The following is an 18,400-nucleotide window of genomic DNA, read 5'->3' on the forward strand; positions in this document are numbered from 1 at the left end:
GGAAACTGAGGCAGGAAGGAGTGGGGTGGGGGGAGAGATTGGGGAAATTTGGGGGAAATTGGGGAAGTTTGGGGAAACTCCGGAGAATTTGAGGGGGGATTCAGGAGGAGCCAAGGGGGGTTAGAGGGGATTTGGGGGGATTTAGGAAGGTTTTGGGGGGTTTGGGGGGGATTCAGGAAGGTTTGGGGGGGGTTGGGGGGGATTTGGGGGGGTTGGAGAGGGATTTGGGGGAGTTTTGGGGAGGTTTATGGGGGTGTGGGTGGATTTAAGGGGTTTGGGGGGGTTGGAAGGGATCTGGGGGATTTGAGGATGTTTAGAGGGGCTAGAGGGGACTTGGGGGGGTTCTGGGGACACCTGAGGGTTTGGAGGGGATTTGGGGAAGTTTAGGGATGTTTGAGGGGATCTGGGGGGTTTTGGGGACCCCTGAGGGCCGTGGCGCCCCACCTGTGACCAGGTCGAAGCAGGTGGTGTGGAATTTGCCCATATAAAACTCTAATCCTATGATGGCGAAGATGAGGATCGCGAAGAAGAGCAGGAGCCCGATCTGCAGCAGCGGGATCATCGCCTTCATGATGGACTTCAGCACGACTTGTAAACCTGCAGCAGCGGCAACTGAGCGGCCACGAGCCCCGGGACCACCTCTGGAGCCCCCCTGGGACCCCCAAACCCCCCCTGGGACCCCCAAATCCCTCTGGGACCCCCACACCCCCCAGCACTCACTTGGGATCCCCGAGACCAGCTTGAGGGGCCGCAGCACGCGCACGGCCCGCAGCGTCCGCAGGTCGAACTGGGAGCCCACCGAGGCCAGGATGCTGCAGGGACAGCGGGGTCAGCAGCCCTGGGGACCCCCGGCTGGGCCACCGTGGCCACCGAGAGCGGCCACAGCCACTGACACATCCCTGCATGGCCAGGGACCCCCAGGAGACACCAAATCCAAGGGCCACCACTGGCCCCATGGCTACCAAGAGCCACCACATCTTCTGTGAGCCACCACGAGCCCGTGGCCACCCAGTCACAGCTATCACAAGCCCCTGTGAACATGGCACAGGGCCACCAGCCCCTGGCCACCAGCAGCCCCCAAATCTCTGCCACACAGCCACCAGCCCCTGGCCACCACCAGCCCCAAACCTTTGTCACATAGCCACGAATCCCTGGCCACCACCAGCCCCAAATCTCTGCCACACAGCCACCAGCCCCTGGCCACCAGCAGCCCCAAATCTTTGTCAAATGGCCACAAATCCCTGGTCACAACGAGCCCCAAATCTCTGCTACACAGCCACCAGCCCGTGGCCGCCGGCAGCCCCCCCGTGTCCCTGTCACACGGCCGCCAGCCCGTGGCACCGGCAGCCCGCGGCGGAGCCGTGCCAGCCCCCGCCAGCCCCGCGTGTCCCCGCCGCAGGGCCACGTGCCGCGGGGCCGGCAGCCGGTGCAGCCGGTGCCGCCGGTGCCGCCGGCGCGGGCGGTCGCCCGGGGCTATTTTTAGCCCCTTCCGGCGATGCTGCCGCTGCCAAGCGCCGGTGCCAGCCCCGGGCCTGGCGGACACCGGCCGGCACCGGCCCCGGTGTCCCCGAGGGGCTGCAGGGCTGAGGGGGGGGGGGGGGTCCCGGGTGGAGCCCGGGGCTGGGGGAGGGTCGCCTGTTGCCATGGCAACCGGGTGGTGATGCTCACCCCCCACCCCCCGTGGCGGTCAGGGCTGGGCCCCCCCCAGTGACCCCCAAAACCCGCAGTGACCCCGACTGAGCCACCTCTGCCACTGACCCCCTGCCACCCCAAATAATGCTCCCGCAATTGATCCAGCCCCAATTGATCCACTCCCAATTAATCCACCTCCAATTAATTCACCCCCAATTGATTCCCCTCCAATTAATTCACCCCAAATTAATGCACCCCCAATTAATTCACCCCCAATTGATTCCCCTCCAATTAATTCACCCCCGATTAATCCACCCCAAATTAATGCACCCCCAATTAATCCACCCCCAATTGATTCACCTCCAATTACTTCCCCCCCAATTAGCCCACCTCCCAATGCCGGGACCAGGGGGTGGGGGTCGCAGAGATGGGGGGTGAGGGGCAGAAGATGACACAGGACAGAGCCCCCTCCCCAAAAACTCCTGCCTCAGTTTCCCCGCTGAGGAAACACGGGGCTCTCTGTCACCGGGGCCGGGCTGTGACCAGGGGGGCTTTGTCACGGGGGGGTGGGGTGGGGGGGGTCTCTGGGGTGGGGGTCCCACGGCCGGGGGGGATTTTGGAGCTGGGGGGGTTGGGGGTTTGCCGGGAGCTGACGGCAGCAGCGCCGCGCGCTGAGTGACACCGCGGGGACGCGTTGTGACAGCGCCACGGGGGACACGGGGACAGCGCCAACGAGCACGTGGGACACGCGGGTGGGGCACAGGTGGGACACGCGGGTGGGGCACAGGTGGGCACAGAAGGGTGGGGAAGGGCGGGGTGGGTCCTGCACGCGCACACCTGCGCGGGGCCACCTGTCCCCAAACTGCCCCCGTGCGTCCCGCGGGGTCCCCGCGGTGTCCCCGCGTGTCCCTCACCCCGTGAGCACCACCACGAAGTCCATGACGTTCCAGCCGTTGCGCAGGTAGGAGCCTTTGTGGAAGGCGAAGCCCAGCGCGATGATCTTGATCCCCGCCTCGAAGCAGAAGATGCCGATGAAATACGGCTCCGTGTCGTCCTGCGGCACGGGACACGCGTCGGGGGGTGACAAAAACCTCCGCACGCCCCCCGCCCCCCCCGGGTGAGGGGGTCAGCGCTGCCCCCGGCTCCCCCCAGCCCTCCCCAGGTGGCCGCGGGTGGAGGCGGCGTGGCCCAGATTCCCAGTAAGGAGGAAACTGGGACGCCGGCGGCTCCGGGGGGAACTGGGAATCGTGGCCAGCGTGGGCCGGGTGCGGGCTGGGGGGCAGGGGCACGGCAGGGACCCCGCGGTGGGCTGGGGACACTCGCTCGGACCCCCAGGGTGGCCGGGGACCCCCGGCAGGACCCCCAGGGACCCCCACCAAAGCCCGGGTACCTCCGTGGGGTCTTGCAGGAGCCCCCCAGGGCCGGCGGGACCCTCCCCAGGACCCCCCTCTCACCAGCCGCTCCGACATGGGGGTCTTGTCCTCGTCGGGCAGGTGCTGCTCCAGCGCCAGGACGATGCAGTTCGCGATGATGGTGGCTAAAATCATGTATTCAAAAGGAGTGGAGGGCGAGTCAAGGAAAAAAAAACGGGGCTGGGGGACCCCTAAACCGCGCTGGTGCGGGGGAAACTGAGGCAGGAGTGCGGCCACGGGGTGCCCAAAGCCAGGCGGAGGCGCTCGCCGTGCCCCGGTGTCGGCGCCCCGCGTGTTCTGAAGCTCGTTAATTTAATTAATTCCTTCATCAAAGCGGCAGCCGCGGCCGCGGCTCCGCGGCGCGATCAAAGCGCCCCGGGGACAGCGGGACCCGCCGCGACCGACACGGCCCCGCTGGGCCCGCGGGCACCGGGCAGCAGCACCCCCGGGGCTCGCGGGGACGTGGCCGTGTCCTGTCCCGCGTGCCCACGTCCCGCCCCACGGCGCTGTGCCCACATGCCAGCCCGCCCCGTGGCCGTGGTGGCACTGAAGGGTGCGAGGATGAGGCTGGCGGGGCTGCGGGAGCCCAGCCTGGCACGGCACGGGCACCGCGCACGGATCTCCGGCCTCCGCTGCTCCCCAACATGGCCCTCTGGCACCGGACCGTGCCGGGGCCGCACGGGCACCCGGCCACTCCAGCGTGGCACCGGTCATCCAGCCTGGCACCGCGGGGCCACCGGGAATGGCCACGCTGCCCCACCGTCCCGGCCATCCAGCACAGCGCTGGCAGCTGGCATGGGCACCGGGCACCGGGCACGGCCCTGGCACCGGGACCCGCTGCTGCTGCCCGGCACAGCCTCCTGGCACGGCACGGTCCTCCGGCACCGCTTCCCGGTACATGTCTCCCGGCACCGCTTTCCGGTACAACATGTCTCCCGGCACCTCAATCTGGGCCAGCGCGGCTCCCTGGCACGGCACGGGTACCCAGCACGGCTCCCTGGCACAGCGCGGCTCCTGGTGCCGGGATCCGGCCCGGTGAGGCTCCCTGGCACAGCCCGGGGATCCAGCACCGCTCCCGGTACCGGGATCCAGCCCAGCACAGCTCCTTGGCACAGCCCGGGGATCCAGCACGGCTCCCGGTACCGGGATCTGGCCCAGCACGGTTCCCTGGCACAGCCCGGGGATCCGGCACGGTTCCCTGGCACAGCCCGGGGATCCGGCACCGCTCCCGGTACCGGGATCCGGCCCGGAGAGGCTCCTTGGCACAGCCCGGGGATCCAGCACGGTTCCCTGGCACAGCCCGGGGATCCGGCACGGTTCCCTGGCACGGCACAGCCCCCAGAGCCGGGATCCGGCCGCTCCTGGCACGGCCCGGCCATCCGGTGCCGGATTCCGCCCGGCACGGCTCCTGGCACGGCCCGGCCCGGTAATCCGGGGCAGCGGAGAGCGGCGATGCAGCGCGGCTCAGCACGGCTCAGCACGGCTCAGCCTCCCAGCCAAGGGGCTCTGCGCCCCCAAACCGAGCTCGGGGGGTTCCCCCGCCCCTCCGCGCCGCGCCCCCCGCCCCGGGATTCCCCCCAGGACGGATTTTTGGGGGATCAACTCCCGGCTGCCGCCGCCGCCCCCTCGCCCCGGGCCCGGCGTGGGAGGCTCAGCGTGCCGCAGGATGGGACCCGCAGGGTGGGGGGCGGGGGGCGATGCATCACCCCCCCCCAGCACCCCGGAACACCCCGACACCCCCAGACCCCCGCCCGGCCCCGCCGCGACCCCCCCCCCCGCCCCGGTGCCGCTCCCGTCACCGCCCCGGCCCCGCTGCGGCACCGCCGCGACCCCCGCCCGCACCCCGGGACCCCCCGCGCCCACGTTTGGGGGGCACCGAGGGGATGCCCGCGCCTCCAAAGCCTCCCCAGATGGGGGGACCCCCCGAAAAGCTCGAGGTGGAGGCAGAGACCCTCAGAACCGCGTGGGGTCCCCCCAAAACCGCGTCGGTCCCCCCCAAACCGCCGGGAGAGGGGGTAGGGGCTGGTTTTGGGGTGACAGTGGCTGTTTCGGGATGGTTTTGGGGGTCCTTTTGGGGTGATGAGCGCTTTCTTGGGTCGCTGCTGCCGGTCGAGTGTTTTAGGGGGCAGAAAAAGGGGGAAGGGGCTCGGAGGAACCCCAAGGGCAACAGGGGGAGGCTGCACCTCCCCAAAATAGCCCCAAACAGCCCCAAATAGCCCCAAATAGCCCCAAAATACCCCAGACACCCCAGCTGGGCGGGGGGGGGGGGTGGATGTGGGGACACCCCAAGTCTCTGTGGGGACCCCACAGGATGGAAATGGGGGGACAGGAGGGGTGTGGGGTGAGGGAAGGGAGGGATGCCAGCTCCAATACCCAAAAACAGGGTCTGGGACTGGGGGGGCAGCAGGGTCACGGGGAGAGAAATGGGGTCCCCCGTGCAGGGCAGGGAATGGGGACCCTGAAAATGGGGCACGGGACCCCGATGTGGGGCACGGGACCCCGATGTGGGGCCGGGGACCCCGATGTGGGGCACGGGACCCCAGTGCAGGACACGGTGACCCAGTACAGGGATGGTGACCCCAATATGGGCACGCGGAGGTGACGCACGACCGGAATGGGGACCCCAACCCCGGGCAGGAAAACGGGGTCCTCGATGGAGGTCAGGGCGTGGGGGACCCTCCTGCAGGTCAGGGGACCCCAAAATGGGGCTGGGGGTCCCAGTGCAGGACAGGGTGACCCCAAAATGGGGCTGGGGGTCCCAACGCAGGACAGGATGACCCCAAAATGGGGCTGGGGGTCCCAGTGCAGGACAGGGTGACCCCAAAATGGGGCTGGGGGTCCCAGTGCAGGACAGGGTGACCCCAAAATGGGGTTGGGGGTCCCAACGCAGGACAGGATGACCCCAAAATGGGGCTGGGGGTCCCAGTGCAGGACAGGGTGACCCCCAAATGGGGCCGGGGGTCAGGGCTGTGGGCTGGGCTCGGGGTCCTTGTGCCAGTCCCACCTTCCCATCATGGGGAGGGGCCATGGGGTGCCAGAGCCGGGTCCCCTCATGCCGGGGGGAGGTGGGGATAGGGGTGTCCGGTGCAGGGTCGCCGGGGGGCCCCCCCAAAGAAAGGATATGGCCATTCGGTGATCTTTTTGGCGTATTTCCTCACCACGTTGTCCTCGCTGAAGAGGAAGAGCGAGCGGTTGACGGTGAGGCAGTTCTGCCGCACCGGGATGGGGTTGTACAGGGCCATGGTGCGGGCGCGCTGGGCCATGGACTGCTTGTAGAGGCGCTGCGCCCCGGGGGGGCCCTGCCGCGGGCCCCCCCCCGCCGCTCCCCGGGCCCCCGCCGCCGCCCCGGGGCCGCTCCCGCCGCCGCCGGGCCCGTACCGGGCCGCCGCCTCCTCTCCGAAACGAGCCATGCCGCCGGGCGGGGGGGGTCACGCTGCTGAGGCCGCCACCGCCGAGGAGCTCATCACATCCCATGGGCCCCCCCCCCAAAAATAAACCTCGGGGGGGGTCGGGCTCCGGTCCCGACCGGGCGCGAGGCGCTCAGGAAGCGGCGGACGGCGGCAGCGGCGCCGGTATCCCGAGCATCCTCCGCTTGCGGCGCGCCCCCCCCGCGAGCCGGTGCGGCGGGGGGGGGGGAGACACCCCCGGTAGAACGGGGGGGTCCGCGGGATGCGGGGGTCTCTCAGCTGCGGCTCGCGGTGCCCCGGAGTGAGTAACGGGGGGGTCCCTCCGCTGCGGTACCCCGGAGGATGCGGGGGGCTCCTCTCTTGCGGTGCCCCCCCCGCAAACCGGTGCGGTGTAAAGGAGGTCTCCGACGCTGCGGTCCCGGCGCGGGGGGTCCCGGTGCCCCGGAGGGGGTTGCGGGGGTCCTGGCGCTGCTGCTCGCGGTGTCCCGGTTCCGGCGGGCGGCGGGGGGGGGTCCCGAGCCCCTCGCTGCGGTTCCCGGTGCCCCGGTGTGGGGGGCGTCCCTTCGGCGCGGTTCGCGGTGCCCCGGGCGGGGGTCCCGGCGCTGCGGTTCGCGTTGCCCCCCCCCGGGAGGGGGTTGCGGTAATTTGGGGCGGTGGGGGGGGGAGAGGAGAGGAAAAGGAGCGGAAAATCCCGGGGGTCTGTCTCTCAGCGCATCCCGGCGCCCCCGGCCCGCAGCATCAGTGACAGGTTGGTGGGGAGAAAAAGATTAAAAAAATCCCCCTCCTCTAAAATCCCCCAAAACGGCGACAAAATCCAAAGGATAGGGGAAAAAAAATTCTTTAAAAAAATTAAAAAAAAAAAAAGGCGGAGGCGGCGGCTTTGGGGGGAAGGTGGTGCCCCCCCCGGGGGCTGCGGGGCCGGGCGGGGGTCGCCTCAGCCCCCCGGCAGCAGCGGGGCGGCGGGGCCCATCGGGCCGGGCTGCGGCAGAGGTCGCGCTGCTGCTGCTGCTGCTGCTCCTCCTCCTCCTCCCCCTCTCCTTCCCCCCCCACCCCTCCGATACCCGGGACCTTCCTCCTCCTCCTCCTCCTCCTCCTCCTCCTCCTCCTCCTCCTCCTCCTCCTCCTGCCCCCTCACCCCCCCAGAGTGCTCCGGACCTTCCTCTTCTCTCTCCTCTTCCTCCTCCTGACCCCCCTCCTCCCCAATGTCCGGGACTTCCCCCTCTTCCTCTCCCCTCCCTTTAACGACCCCTTAATTACTTACCGCTCTTTAATTACCCCACCGCTGCCTCAGTTTCCCCACCGCCGTCACCCCGCTGCCACCCCCCCCGCCCATTGGGGACAGTGGCCCTGTCCCCTCCCCCCCTCCCCGCTGTGTCCCTCCCCCCCCACCCCCTGACCCCCCAAAAAAGGCCGAACTGGGTCAGCGGTGCCCCCCAGCCCCCGCTGACGTCACGGCCTTTTGTCCCCAGCGTCGCTTTTGTCCCCGCAGCCGCCGCACGTGGCGCGGCCGGTGCCACCCCCGGGGCCACCGGGACCCCGAGACACGCGGCCGGGGGGTGCGGGGGCGGGGGGGACACGGAGCTCCGCCAGGGCCCCCCCCCGGGACCGGGGGGACCCCAAATAGGGGCTGTCCCCATCTGGGGACATGGAAACGGGCAATGGCACCGCACCTGGGCATGGCACACACCTGGGCACAGCCCGTGTCACCCCGGCTGTCACAGGTGTCCCCACGCACCTCCGGGTCCCCAAATTCCGGGCTCAGCCCTTTCTCCCAGCCGGGCGGTGCTGGTGTCCCCATGGGGGTGGCAGTGTCCCCATCCTTGTCCCCATGGGGGTGGCAGTGTCCCCATCCCTGTCCCCATGGGGGTCGCACTGTCCCCATCACCCTGTCTCTCCATCCCTGTCCCCGTGTCCCCACGGGGGTGGCAGTGTCCCCATCCCTGTCCCCATGGGGGTGGCACTGTCCCCGTCCCTGTCCCCATGGGGGTGGCACTGTCCCCATCCCTGTCCCCATGGGGGTGGCAGTGTCCCCATCCCTGTCCCCATGGGGGTCGCACTGTCCCCATCACCCTGTCTCTCCATCCCTGTCCCCGTGTCCCCACAGGGGTGGCAGTGTCCCCACCCCTGTCCCCATCACCCGGTGTCCCCACCCCTGCCACCATCCCCGCAGCCCTGGCAGGTGCCACCACGGTGGCCACCAGGGTGGCCTCTGATCAGCCCCTGCAGGTGGCCACCGCCTCCTCGCGGGGACGCGCTAATGAGCCACTGCGCTGTCACCAGTGCCACCGCCGTATCCCCAACGCCACCGCCGTATCCCCAGTGCCACCGCCGTGTCCCCAGTGCCACCGCCGTGTCCCCACGGCCACATCCGGCTGCCACCCTGCAGGACACCTGGGCACACGGGCACAGCCTGGACACGGGGACACGGAGGGGACATGGAAGAGGATACGGGGGTCTGCCAGTCTTTGGGGACAGAGGATGAGGGGGACAGGGATGGGGACAGGGATAGGGACAATGATGGGGACAGGGATGGAGACAGGGATGGGGACAGGGATGGGGACACTGCCACCCCCATGGGGACAGGGATGGGGACAAGGATGGGGACACTGCCACCCCCATGGGGACACGGGGACAGGGATGGGGACAGGGATGGGGACAGGGATGGGGACACTGCCACCCCCATGGGGACAGGGATGGGGACACTGCCACCCCCATGGGGACAGGGATGATGATGTGGAGCCGTGGGGTGGGGGGGGGGGTGCGGGTTAGGGCAGCAGTCGGTTGCTATGGAATCCCGTTGCTATGGACCCCGTTGCTATGGAATCCCGTTGCTATGGACCCCGTTGCCATGAGCCCCCCGTCGGTTTGGGGCCCGTTGCTATGGAGACGGACGCTCTGAATGGCGTTGCCATGGACCCCGTTGCTATGGACCCCGTTACTACGGTCCCCGTTGCCATGGTCCCCGTTGCTAGGGACCCCGTTGCCATGGAGTCCACGCCGCAATGTGCCCCGTTGCTATGGAAACACGTCGCTGCGGACCCCCGTTGCTATGGAGCTCCCGTTGCTATGGGCTGCCGTAAGTCACCGCGCTGCGGCGCCGCCAGGGGTCGCGAACGCCTCCGGAGGGGCGGGGCCGCCGGGAAGGGCTCCGCCCCCTCGCCGTGTCTGGGCCAATCAGCTCGCGGTGATGGGCGGAAGGGGCGGAGCCTGAGGAGCGCAGCCGGAACAGGTCGGTGGGGCCGGGGGGTCCCCGGGAGAGCCCCGTAAGGACCGGTAACAGCTCGGTAAGGACCGGTAACAGCCCTGTACAGCTCGGTACCAGCGCGGTGACAGCCCGGAGACAGCCCGGAGACTCCAAACTGCGCGGGGACCTCTCCCAGTACAGACCAGTGACCGCTGCCCCCATCCCAGTACAGACCAGTGACCGCTGACCCCATCCCAGTACAGACCAGTGACCGTTCACTCCTCCCAGTTGCGCCCGGGGGCTCCTCAGTGACCTCCAGAGACCCTCGGCCATGGTGAGTGGGGGCGGAGCCACCGGGAGGTCACACCGGGTCATAGAGGGGTCACAGAGGGGTCACACTGTGGGGTCACATGAGGGTCACACTGAGGTCACACTGTGGGGTCACAATGAGGGGTCACAGAGGGGTCATAGCAGGGCTACTCCAAGGTCACTGTGGGGTCACAGAGGGGTCACAATGAGGTCACAGAGGGGTCACAATGAGGTCACAGAGGGGTCCCCAAGGTCACCCTCCAATGTCTCTCCCCAGGGCGAGCGCAAAGGCACCAACAAGTACTACCCGCCCGACTTCGACCCTGCCAAGGTGGGCTGGGGGGCTTGGGGAGCTTCTGGGAAGCTTTCGGGGGGCTTCAGGGGGGTTTGGGTGTGTTTGAGGGGCTTTGGGGGGCTGAAAATGGAATTCTGGGGGGGCCACGAGCCTCTGTGTGGATTTTGGGGGGAGGCAGAACTGGATTTTGTGAATTTTAGGGGGGCTTTGTGCGTGTGTGTGTGTGTTTGTATTTTGGGGGGCCAGAACTGGATTTTGGGGGTGCTGGGTGTGTGTGTGTGGATTTTGAGGGGCCAGAAATGGAGTTGTGGGATTTTTGGGGGGGCTGGAAATGAAGCTCCGGGATTTTTGGGGGGGCTGGAAATGAAGCTCCGGGATTTTTGGGGGGGCTGGAAATGAAGCTCCGGGATTTTTGGGGTGCCAGCTGTGTGTGTGTGCATTTTGGGGTCCCACCCCCATCCCTGACCCCCCGTTTCTCCCCCTGCCCCCCAGCATGGTTCCCTCAACAAATACCACCACAGCCACCCCCTGCGCGAGCGCGCCCGCAAGCTCTCCCAGGGCATCCTTGTCATCAGGTGAGGACCCCCCAAAATGTCCTGGGGACACCCCAGAAATGTCCCTTTGTGCCCCCCAAGCCCCCCTGACCCCCCAAACCCCCCCAGGTTCGAGATGCCCTTCAACATCTGGTGTGACGGCTGCCAGAACCACATCGGGATGGGTGAGTCCCACCCCCCCCAAACCCTTCTTGGGGGGTCCCAAAGGGGTTTTGGGGGTCCAGTTTTGGCATTTTCGTTCCCATTGATGTCTCTGTGTATTTGGGATTGGTTTTGGGGTGATTTTGGGTTTTTTTTTGGGATCCAGTTTTGGGATTTTCCATCCTATTGGTTTGCCAATGGATTTGGGGTTGGTTTTAGAGTAGTTTCAGGGTTTTTGGGTTCCTGTTTTGGGATTTTCCATCCCATCAATCTCTCAGTGGGTTTGGGTTGGTTTTGGGGTGATTTTGAATTTTTTTTTGGGATCCCCAAATCTGTGGTGGGGACGGTTTTACCTCCCCACGCCCCCACAGGCGTCAGGTACAATGCTGAGAAGAAGAAGGTGGGGAGCTACTACACCACGCCCGTGTACAGGTGAGTCCCGGCGCCTCCCTCGCCTATGGGGACCTGGGGACGTTTTGGGGACCCCCCTGAGCCGTTGGCCCCCCCAGGTTCAGGATGAAGTGTCACCTGTGCGTCAACTACATCGAGCTGCAGACGGATCCTGGGAACTGCGACTATGTCATCGTCAGCGGCGCCCGGCGCAAGGAGGAGCGCTGGGAGCCCGAGGACAGCGGCCAGGTGCTGCCCACCAGTGAGTCCCAGTATGGCCCAGTAGGGCCCAGGGACCCCCACCAGGGCCAGGGTCACGGTCACGGTGATCCCAGTCCCTCCCAGTATGTCCCAGTGGCTCCCAGTGTCCCATTCCTGGTATGAGGACAAGGGGACAGCGGCCAGGTGCTGCCCACCAGTGAGTCCCAGTATGGCCCAGTATGGCCCAGGGACCCCCACCAGGGTCAGGGTCACGGTCACGGTGATCCCAGTCCCTCCCAGTATGTCCCAGTCCCTCCCAGTTCCCCCCAGTCCCCCCCATCCCTCCCATTCCCCCCATTCCCCCCAGTCCCTCCCAGTCCCCCCATTCCCCCCCAGTGCCCCCCAGTCCCCCCAGTCCCCCCCAGTCTCCCCAGTCCTCCCATTCCCCCCAGTCCCCCCAGTCCCCCCAGTCCCCCCAGTCTCCCCGGTGTCCCGCCGCAGCCCCGGAGCAGCGGGAGCGCCTGGCGGTGGACGCGATGTTCCGCCTGGAGCACGGCGTGTCGGACCGGGGGGTGCTGGAGCGCGCCGCCCCCACGCTGGCGCGGCTGCAGCAGGCGCAGGACGCCTGGAAGGACGACTTCGGCCTCAACAGCCGCCTGCGCCGGCGCTTCCGGGTCAGTGGGGGCTGCGGGGCCCCAGAGTCCCCTGAAACAGCCCCTGAACCCCCTAAAAATCCCCCCTGGAATCCCCTAAAACAGCCCCTAAACCCCCTAAAAATCCTCCCGGAATCCCCCTAAAACAGCCCCTAAATTCCCTAAAAACCCTTCCCGAAATCCTCCCTTAAATCACCTAAAACAGCCCCAAAATCCCCTAAAAACCCTTCCCGAAATCCCCCCTTAAATCGCCTAAAACAGCCCCAAAATCCCCCCTGAAATCCCTCTAAAACAGCCCCTGAATCCCCTAAAAACCCTTCCCAAAATCACTCCTTAAATTGCCTAAAACAGCCCCTGAATCCCCTAAAAATCCCCCCTGGAATCGCCCTAAAACAGCCCCTAAATCCCCTAAAAACCTTTCCTGAAATCCCCCCTTAAATCACCTAAAACAGCCCCTGAAATCCCCTAAAAATCCCCCCCTGAAATCCCCTAAAAAACACCACTAAAACCCCTTTCCTGAAATCCCCTAAAACAGCCCCTAAATCCTCCTAACCCTCGCCCTGAAATCCCTCTAAAACCTCCCCTAAATCCCCCCTTTAATTGCTTAAAACAGCCCATAAATCCCCTAAAAATCCCCCCAAAATCCCCTAAAACCCCTCTTCGAAATTGCCTAAAATACCCCTTAAAACCTCCCATAAAAGCCCCCTAAACTGCATAAATCACCTCCTAAATCCCCTAACCCCCCGAGAAATCCCCCCAAAAAAATCCCTAAATCCCCTAAAAACCTCCCCTAAATACTCTAAAAAAACTACCCTAAAATCCCCTAAAAACGCTCCTGCAATCCCCCTTGGGCACTCCAGAAGACCCCAAAAAAGCCCAAAAAAAGCCCAGCGAGCGCTTCCCGCCCTGCCGGGAGTCTCGGGCTCCCCCCGGGGGTCTCGGCCCCTCGCCCCCAGCCCCATTTCGCCCCCCAGGAGGAGAAGAAGACGCTGAAGGAGGAGGAAGAGGAGGCGGCGGCGCTGCAGGCGAAGGCCGGACTCAGCATCCCTCTGCTCCGCGAGGAAGAGGAGGATCGGCGCCTCGCCGCCCTGCTCACCCTCCGCGCCCCCGATTGTGCGTGGGGAGGGGTCCCGGGACGGGTTTTGGGGGTCCCCGAGCCCCCCTGACCCCTCCCGGTTCTGTCCCCCCGCAGCCTACGAGGAGAAGCAGCGGCTGAAGCGCTCCGAGATCTCCCAGCGCTCCTGGTTCGGTCCCCGAACGGCCGGGGGGGCGCTCCAGAAATTGGGGCTGGGGTCGCCACGGCCACCGAGGGCACCCCTGGGGCCGCCCCCGACCCCCGCCGGGCTCGGCATCGTGCGGAGGAAGGCGGCGGAGGAGGGGGCGCAGCTGGTACCGCGGGAGACCCCCGAAAGCGGAGCGGAGCCGCCCGGTGCTGCCCCCCAGGACCAGCCCGCTGCCGCCCCCCAGTCTGAGGGGGCTCCCCGGGACACCCCCGGTGCCGCCGCCCTCCGGGACACCCCCGGTGCCGCTCACCGGGACCCGCCCGGTACCATCCCCCGGGACCCCCCCGGTGCCGCTCACCGGGATCCGCCCGGTGCCGCCCCCCGGGACCCCCCCGGTACCGCTGCCTGGGACCCGCCCGGTGCCGCTCCCCAGGCTGGGGGGGCTCCCCGGGACACCCCCGGTGCTGCCGCCCGGGACCCCCCCGGTGCCGCGCCCCGGGACCCCCCCGGTGCCGCCCCCCGGGACCCGCCCGGTGCCGCCCCCCGGGACACCCCCGGTGCCGCCGCCCCCGCCCCGTCCCTGGTCGCCGACTATTCGGACTCCGGTTCCGAGAGCCCCTGAGCGGGGTTTGGGGGGGTCGGGACCCCCCAAAACCGGGGGGGGCTGATCCTGGGGGGGGTCCCGAGCACCTTTTACCCCCCCCTCCCACCCGAGACCCCCCCCACTGTAATTTGCACCCCCAAAATTAAAAAGAATTAAAAAGCGCCGCTGGGTCCCCGCGGTGTCCGCGCGTCGCTCCCGCCGGGGCGGGGCTGGGGTGGGCGGGGTTTGGGTGGGCGTGGCAGGGGGCGTGCCCCGGGTGGGCGGGGCCTGTCGCGCGGTTCTGTCGCGCGGTTCTGTCGCGATGGCGCTCGAGTCGCTGCGGTACCGCCGCGGGTCTCTGGAGGTTCTGAACCAGCGGCTGTTACCGGGGCAGCTCCGCTACGAGCGGGTGGGGGGCGTGCAGCGGGCCTGGGCGGCCATCCGCGACATGGAGGTGAGGGGAGACCCCCCCCGATACCCCTGAGCCCCCCGCGATATCCCCCAAATACCCCTGAGCCCCCCCGATACCCCTGAGCCCCCCCGATACCCCTGAGCCCCCCCGATATCCCCCCCCATACCCCTGAGCCCCCCTGAACCCCCAAATACCCCTGAGCGCCCCCCCCTCCGGTCCTGAGTCCCCCAAATACCCCCTGAACCCCCCAAATACCCCTGAGCCCCCCCGAGCCCCCCAAATACCCCTGAGAGGCCCCCCCTCCGGTCCTGAACCCCCTAAATACCCCCTGAGCCCCCCTGAACCCCCCAAATACCCCCTGAGCCCCCCACCCCAATCCTGACACGAGCCCCCCTCCCAAATCCTCTCAGGGGCGTCTCAGGGCTGCCCTGTGCCCCTCCCCAGGGTTTTGGGGACCCCCCAGGGTTTTGGGGTCCCCCCAGCCCCTCCCGGGGGTCTCAGGGTCGCTGTGCCCCCCCAGGTGCGGGGGGCTCCGGCCATCGCCCTCCTGGGCTGCCTCAGCCTGGCGGTGGAGCTGGCGGGGGGCGCGGGACCCCAGGAGGATTTGGGGGCGCTGGAGGAGTTTGTGGGGCAGAAATTGGGGTTCCTGCTCAGCGCGCGCCCCACGGCCGCCAACCTGGGCCGGGAGGCCGAGCGGCTGCGGGGCTGGGTCCGCCGCAGGGCCGAGACCCCCGGGGTCACCCCACAGGAGCTGCGGGAGAGGTGAGGGGCTGCGGGGCCGGGGCGCTCCGGGAGTGGGGAACGGCGCTGGGAGGGGGCTCGGGGGGTTCCTGGGGGCAGTTTGGGGGTCTGGGGGGAATTTGGGGTCTCGGGGGGTTCCTGGGGGCAGTTTGGGGATCCTGGGGGGGATTTGGGGTCCTGGGGGGGTTTGGGGTCCTGGGGTCGCTTTGGGGTGGGATTGGGGTCAGGATTTGGGGGGGGTTTGGGGTCAGGATTTGGGGGGGGTTTAAGGTGCGTTTGGGGTCAGGATTTGGGGTGAGATTGGGGTGGGTTTGGGGTCAGGATTTGGGATGGGTTTAAGGTGGGTTTGGGGTGAGGATTTGGGGTGGATTTAGGGTGGGTTTGGGGTCAAGATTTGGGGTGGATTTAGGGTGGGTTTGGGGTCAGGATTTGGGATCAGGATTTGGGGTGGGTTTAGGGTGGTTTGGGGGTCAGGATTTGGGGTGGGTTTAGGGTGGGTCAGGATTTGGGATCAGGATCTGGGGTGCCACCCCGTCTCCTCCTGCCCAGCATCATCGAGTACATCGAGGGGCTGCTGGAGAAGGACCGTAGGGACAACCGGAGCATCGGGGCCCACGGGGCCGACGCCATCCTGGGGGGGCTCCCCGGGGGGGGCCCCGTCACCCTCCTGACCCACTGCAACACCGGGACCCTGGCCACGGCAGGCTACGGCACCGCGCTGGGTACGGGGCACCGGGGGGTCAAAGGGGGGCACTGGGGGAACTGGGAGGGCACTGGGGGAACTGGGAGGGCACTGGGGGGGCACTGGTGGGCACTGGGGGGGCACTGGGGGAACTGGGGGGCATTGGTAGGCACTGGGGGGGCACTGGGGAGCACCGTGGGAGGGTCCCGGGAGATTCTGGGGGACTTTGGGGGACACTGGAGGAGCACCGGGGGGCACCGAGGGGTTCGGGGGGGGCTCCCTGCCCCCATTTTCCCCCCGGGGCTTTCGGGGTCTCGCTGTGGCGGGTCCCTGAGGTGTCCCCGTGTCCGCAGGCGTGGTGCGGGCCCTGCACGAGCGCGGGGCCCTGTCCCGGGTGCTGTGCACCGAGACCCGGCCCTACAACCAGGGCTCGCGGCTGTCGGCGCTGGAGCTGCGCCACGACGGCGTCCCCGTCACCCTCATCGCCGACAGCGCCGCCGCCGCCGCCATGAGGCTGCACGGGGTGCACGGTGAGGCCGGGAACACCGGGTGGGGACGGTGACACGGGGCACACGGAGCGGCTGTGATGGGGACAGGTGACACAGGACAGCCCCGCCCCTCCTCTGTCCCCAGCCGTGGTGGTGGGCGCCGACCGCGTGGCGGCCAACGGTGACGTGGCCAACAAGATCGGCACGTTCCAGCTGGCGGTGGCCGCGCGGCACCTGCGGATCCCCTTCTACGTGGCCGCCCCGAGCAGCACCTGCGACCCCTCGCTGGCCTCGGGAGACCTGATCCCCATCGAGGAGCGGCCGGGCACGGAGCTCACCCAGCTCGGGGGCGTGCTCCTGGCGGAGCCCGGTGGGTGCCACGCGCGGGTCCCTCGGGGCCGGTGTGTCGGGGTTGGGGCTCCGTGATGGACCTGACCCCGTGTACCCCTTCTCCCCCTCCCCGAATTCCGCAGGGGTCGACGTGTGGAACCCGGCCTTCGACGTGACGCCGCACGAGCTCATCACGGGGGGTGTCATCACCGAGCGGGGGCTCTTCGCCGCCTCCGACGTGTGCGGGCAGCTGGCGGAGCGCGGGGAGCGCTGACGGCTCCGGCCCGGTGCGTCCCGGCCGCCGTCGGGGCAGCCGTGCCCCGGTGTGTCCCGGTGTGCTCCGCGCCATGGCCCGGTAAATACCGGCGTGCTCCGCGCTGTGCCCCGGTGTGTCCCGGGAGCCTTTGCGGCAATAAAGTCCCGGTAAATCCCGGCAGCCTTTGCAGCAATAAAGTCCCGGTAAATCCCGGCAGCCTTTGCGGCAGTACCGCCTCGGTATATCCCGGCAGCCTTTGCTGCCGCAGAGGGTGTCGGGATACACCGAGGCACCGTCGGGCGTCCCCGGGAGATTCTGGGGGTTGGGGGACTTTGGGGGACACTGGAGGAGCACCGGAGGGCACCAAGAGGAAAACGGGCGGGGGCTTCGTATCCCCGTTCTTCCCCGCGGGGTTTTTGGGGCCTCGCTGTGGCCGCAAAGACTTCTGGATCCCGGGATACACCGGGGCATTTGCCGCAAAGGCTGCCGGGATATACCGGGGCATTTGCCGCAAAGGCTGCCGGGATACACCGGGGCATTCGTGCCGCAAAGGCTGCCGGGATATACCGGGGCATTCGTGCCGCAAAGGCTGCCGGGATTTACCGGGGCATTGTGCCGCAAAGGCTGCCGGGATATACCGGTGCGCTGCCGCCGCAAAGGCTGCCGGGACACACCGGGGCGAGGCTCCCGCCGTTTCCGGGCGGTCCCCGTTGCCGCCATGGCGCAGGGCCGGCCCAAGGCAGCGGCCAAGCGGCCCAAGGCGGCCAAGGCGGCGGCGGCGGCGGCCCGGGGCGCTCGAGGCCCGCGGAAGGGAGGTGCGGTGGCTCCCAGGGCCGGGGAACGGGGCTCCGGCGGGCCCGGGGGGCTCTCCGAGGCGGGCTCAGGAACGGGGGGTGCAAGGGAAGCTCCGGTTCGGGGGGGGGGGGTCCCGTGGAAGTCCCGGGGGTGTTCGGTGCCCTCCCGGTGGAACCGGGCGCTGCCAGGCCGCGGTCTCACCCGCCCCGCTCCCCGCAGGCCGCAGCATCGCCCCGAAGAAGCTCCGCGTGGTGCAGCAGCAGCGGCTGAAGAAGGTGAGCGGGGCGGGGGCAGCTCGGGGGCGGCCCGGGGGTCTCTCCTGCGGCCCCCTGACCGCCCCCGGTTCCCCGGCAGCGGCTGGAGGTCGGGATCCGCCTGCGGATCGAGCGGGAGGCGGTGCAGCGAGCGCAGGGCGCGCTCCCCAAGAAGCTGAGCCTGGTCAGGGCCCCCGGCCCCGCCAAGGACGGGGCCAAGAAGGGCCGCGGCTGAGCCCCCCGGGCCGGGAGCGCCCCCCGAGCCCCCCGAGCGGCTCCGGGGCAGCCGCGCTGCGCTTTAATAAACGTTATTTCTGTGCTTCTCACACCGCGGAGCCGCTGTCTGGTTTGTGGGGGTCGCAGGGGGCTTTTGGGGGGCTACTGCAGGGAGGGGGGGGACATCGGGGAAGCCCCAAGGTTGTGGGGGGTCCTGGTACCCCCGGAAAGGCTTTTGGGGG

The 18,400-nt window shown here is 68.3% G+C and overlaps 4 protein-coding genes across 12 annotated transcripts in view; 3 read left to right on the top strand and 1 right to left on the bottom strand.

Annotated features, from left to right (window-relative positions):
* CACNA1A (calcium voltage-gated channel subunit alpha1 A) overlaps positions 1-7,519 on the bottom strand; it is a 32,740-nt gene extending 25,221 nt beyond the window's left edge. For all 4 annotated transcript variants that reach the window (XR_012052293.1, XM_041711644.2, XM_072920042.1 and 1 more), the window contains exons 1-5: positions 6,168-7,519; positions 3,087-3,192; positions 2,547-2,686; positions 721-812; positions 445-597 (exon numbers count right to left, since the gene is read on the bottom strand). Coding sequence is in view for 3 of the 4 variants with exons in the window: in XM_041711644.2 (XP_041567578.2) it covers positions 445-597; positions 721-812; positions 2,547-2,686; positions 3,087-3,192; positions 6,168-6,454 (778 nt within the window). In the remaining variant the exon portion in view is untranslated. The remainder of the gene's footprint in view (positions 1-444; positions 598-720; positions 813-2,546; positions 2,687-3,086; positions 3,193-6,167) is intronic.
* Positions 7,520-9,605: 2,086 nt separating this feature from the next.
* On the top strand, positions 9,606-14,166 carry YJU2B (YJU2 splicing factor homolog B). Of its 5 annotated transcripts, none has more exons than XM_041711798.2 (10): positions 9,606-9,735; positions 9,868-9,969; positions 10,222-10,275; positions 10,732-10,814; positions 10,902-10,957; positions 11,306-11,366; positions 11,444-11,586; positions 12,027-12,199; positions 13,153-13,291; positions 13,371-14,166. In XM_041711798.2, the coding sequence occupies exons 2-10, from the start codon at positions 9,967-9,969 to the stop codon at positions 14,021-14,023; spliced, it is 1,365 nt and encodes a 454-aa protein (XP_041567732.1). In that variant the 5' UTR covers positions 9,606-9,735; positions 9,868-9,966; the 3' UTR covers positions 14,024-14,166. The 5 variants fall into 5 exon arrangements, with proteins under 5 accessions (XP_041567732.1, XP_041567730.1, XP_041567731.1 ...); XM_041711796.2 differs by having other exon boundaries at positions 9,610-9,735; positions 9,863-9,969; XM_041711797.2 differs by having other exon boundaries at positions 9,619-9,735; positions 9,832-9,969.
* A 104-nt stretch (positions 14,167-14,270) lies between these two features.
* On the top strand, positions 14,271-18,215 carry MRI1 (methylthioribose-1-phosphate isomerase 1). Of its 2 annotated transcripts, none has more exons than XM_041711800.2 (8): positions 14,271-14,438; positions 14,917-15,158; positions 15,687-15,859; positions 16,173-16,349; positions 16,453-16,677; positions 16,781-16,992; positions 17,908-17,963; positions 18,043-18,215. In XM_041711800.2, the coding sequence occupies exons 1-6, from the start codon at positions 14,307-14,309 to the stop codon at positions 16,909-16,911; spliced, it is 1,080 nt and encodes a 359-aa protein (XP_041567734.2). In that variant the 5' UTR covers positions 14,271-14,306; the 3' UTR covers positions 16,912-16,992; positions 17,908-17,963; positions 18,043-18,215. The 2 variants fall into 2 exon arrangements, with proteins under 2 accessions (XP_041567734.2, XP_041567733.2); XM_041711799.2 differs by having other exon boundaries at positions 16,781-16,924.
* Positions 17,587-18,268, top strand: C30H19orf53 (chromosome 30 C19orf53 homolog). The gene is given in 3 exon segments (NM_001245586.2): positions 17,587-17,708; positions 17,908-17,963; positions 18,043-18,268. Coding segments are annotated over 3 exon segments (288 nt in total). The 5' UTR covers positions 17,587-17,611; the 3' UTR covers positions 18,178-18,268.
* Positions 18,269-18,400: the final 132 nt, after the last annotated feature.

This window comes from Taeniopygia guttata, chromosome 30 (genome assembly GCF_048771995.1).
Source record: "Taeniopygia guttata chromosome 30, bTaeGut7.mat, whole genome shotgun sequence".
In the NCBI taxonomy this organism is placed as follows: Eukaryota; Metazoa; Chordata; class Aves; order Passeriformes; family Estrildidae; genus Taeniopygia; species Taeniopygia guttata.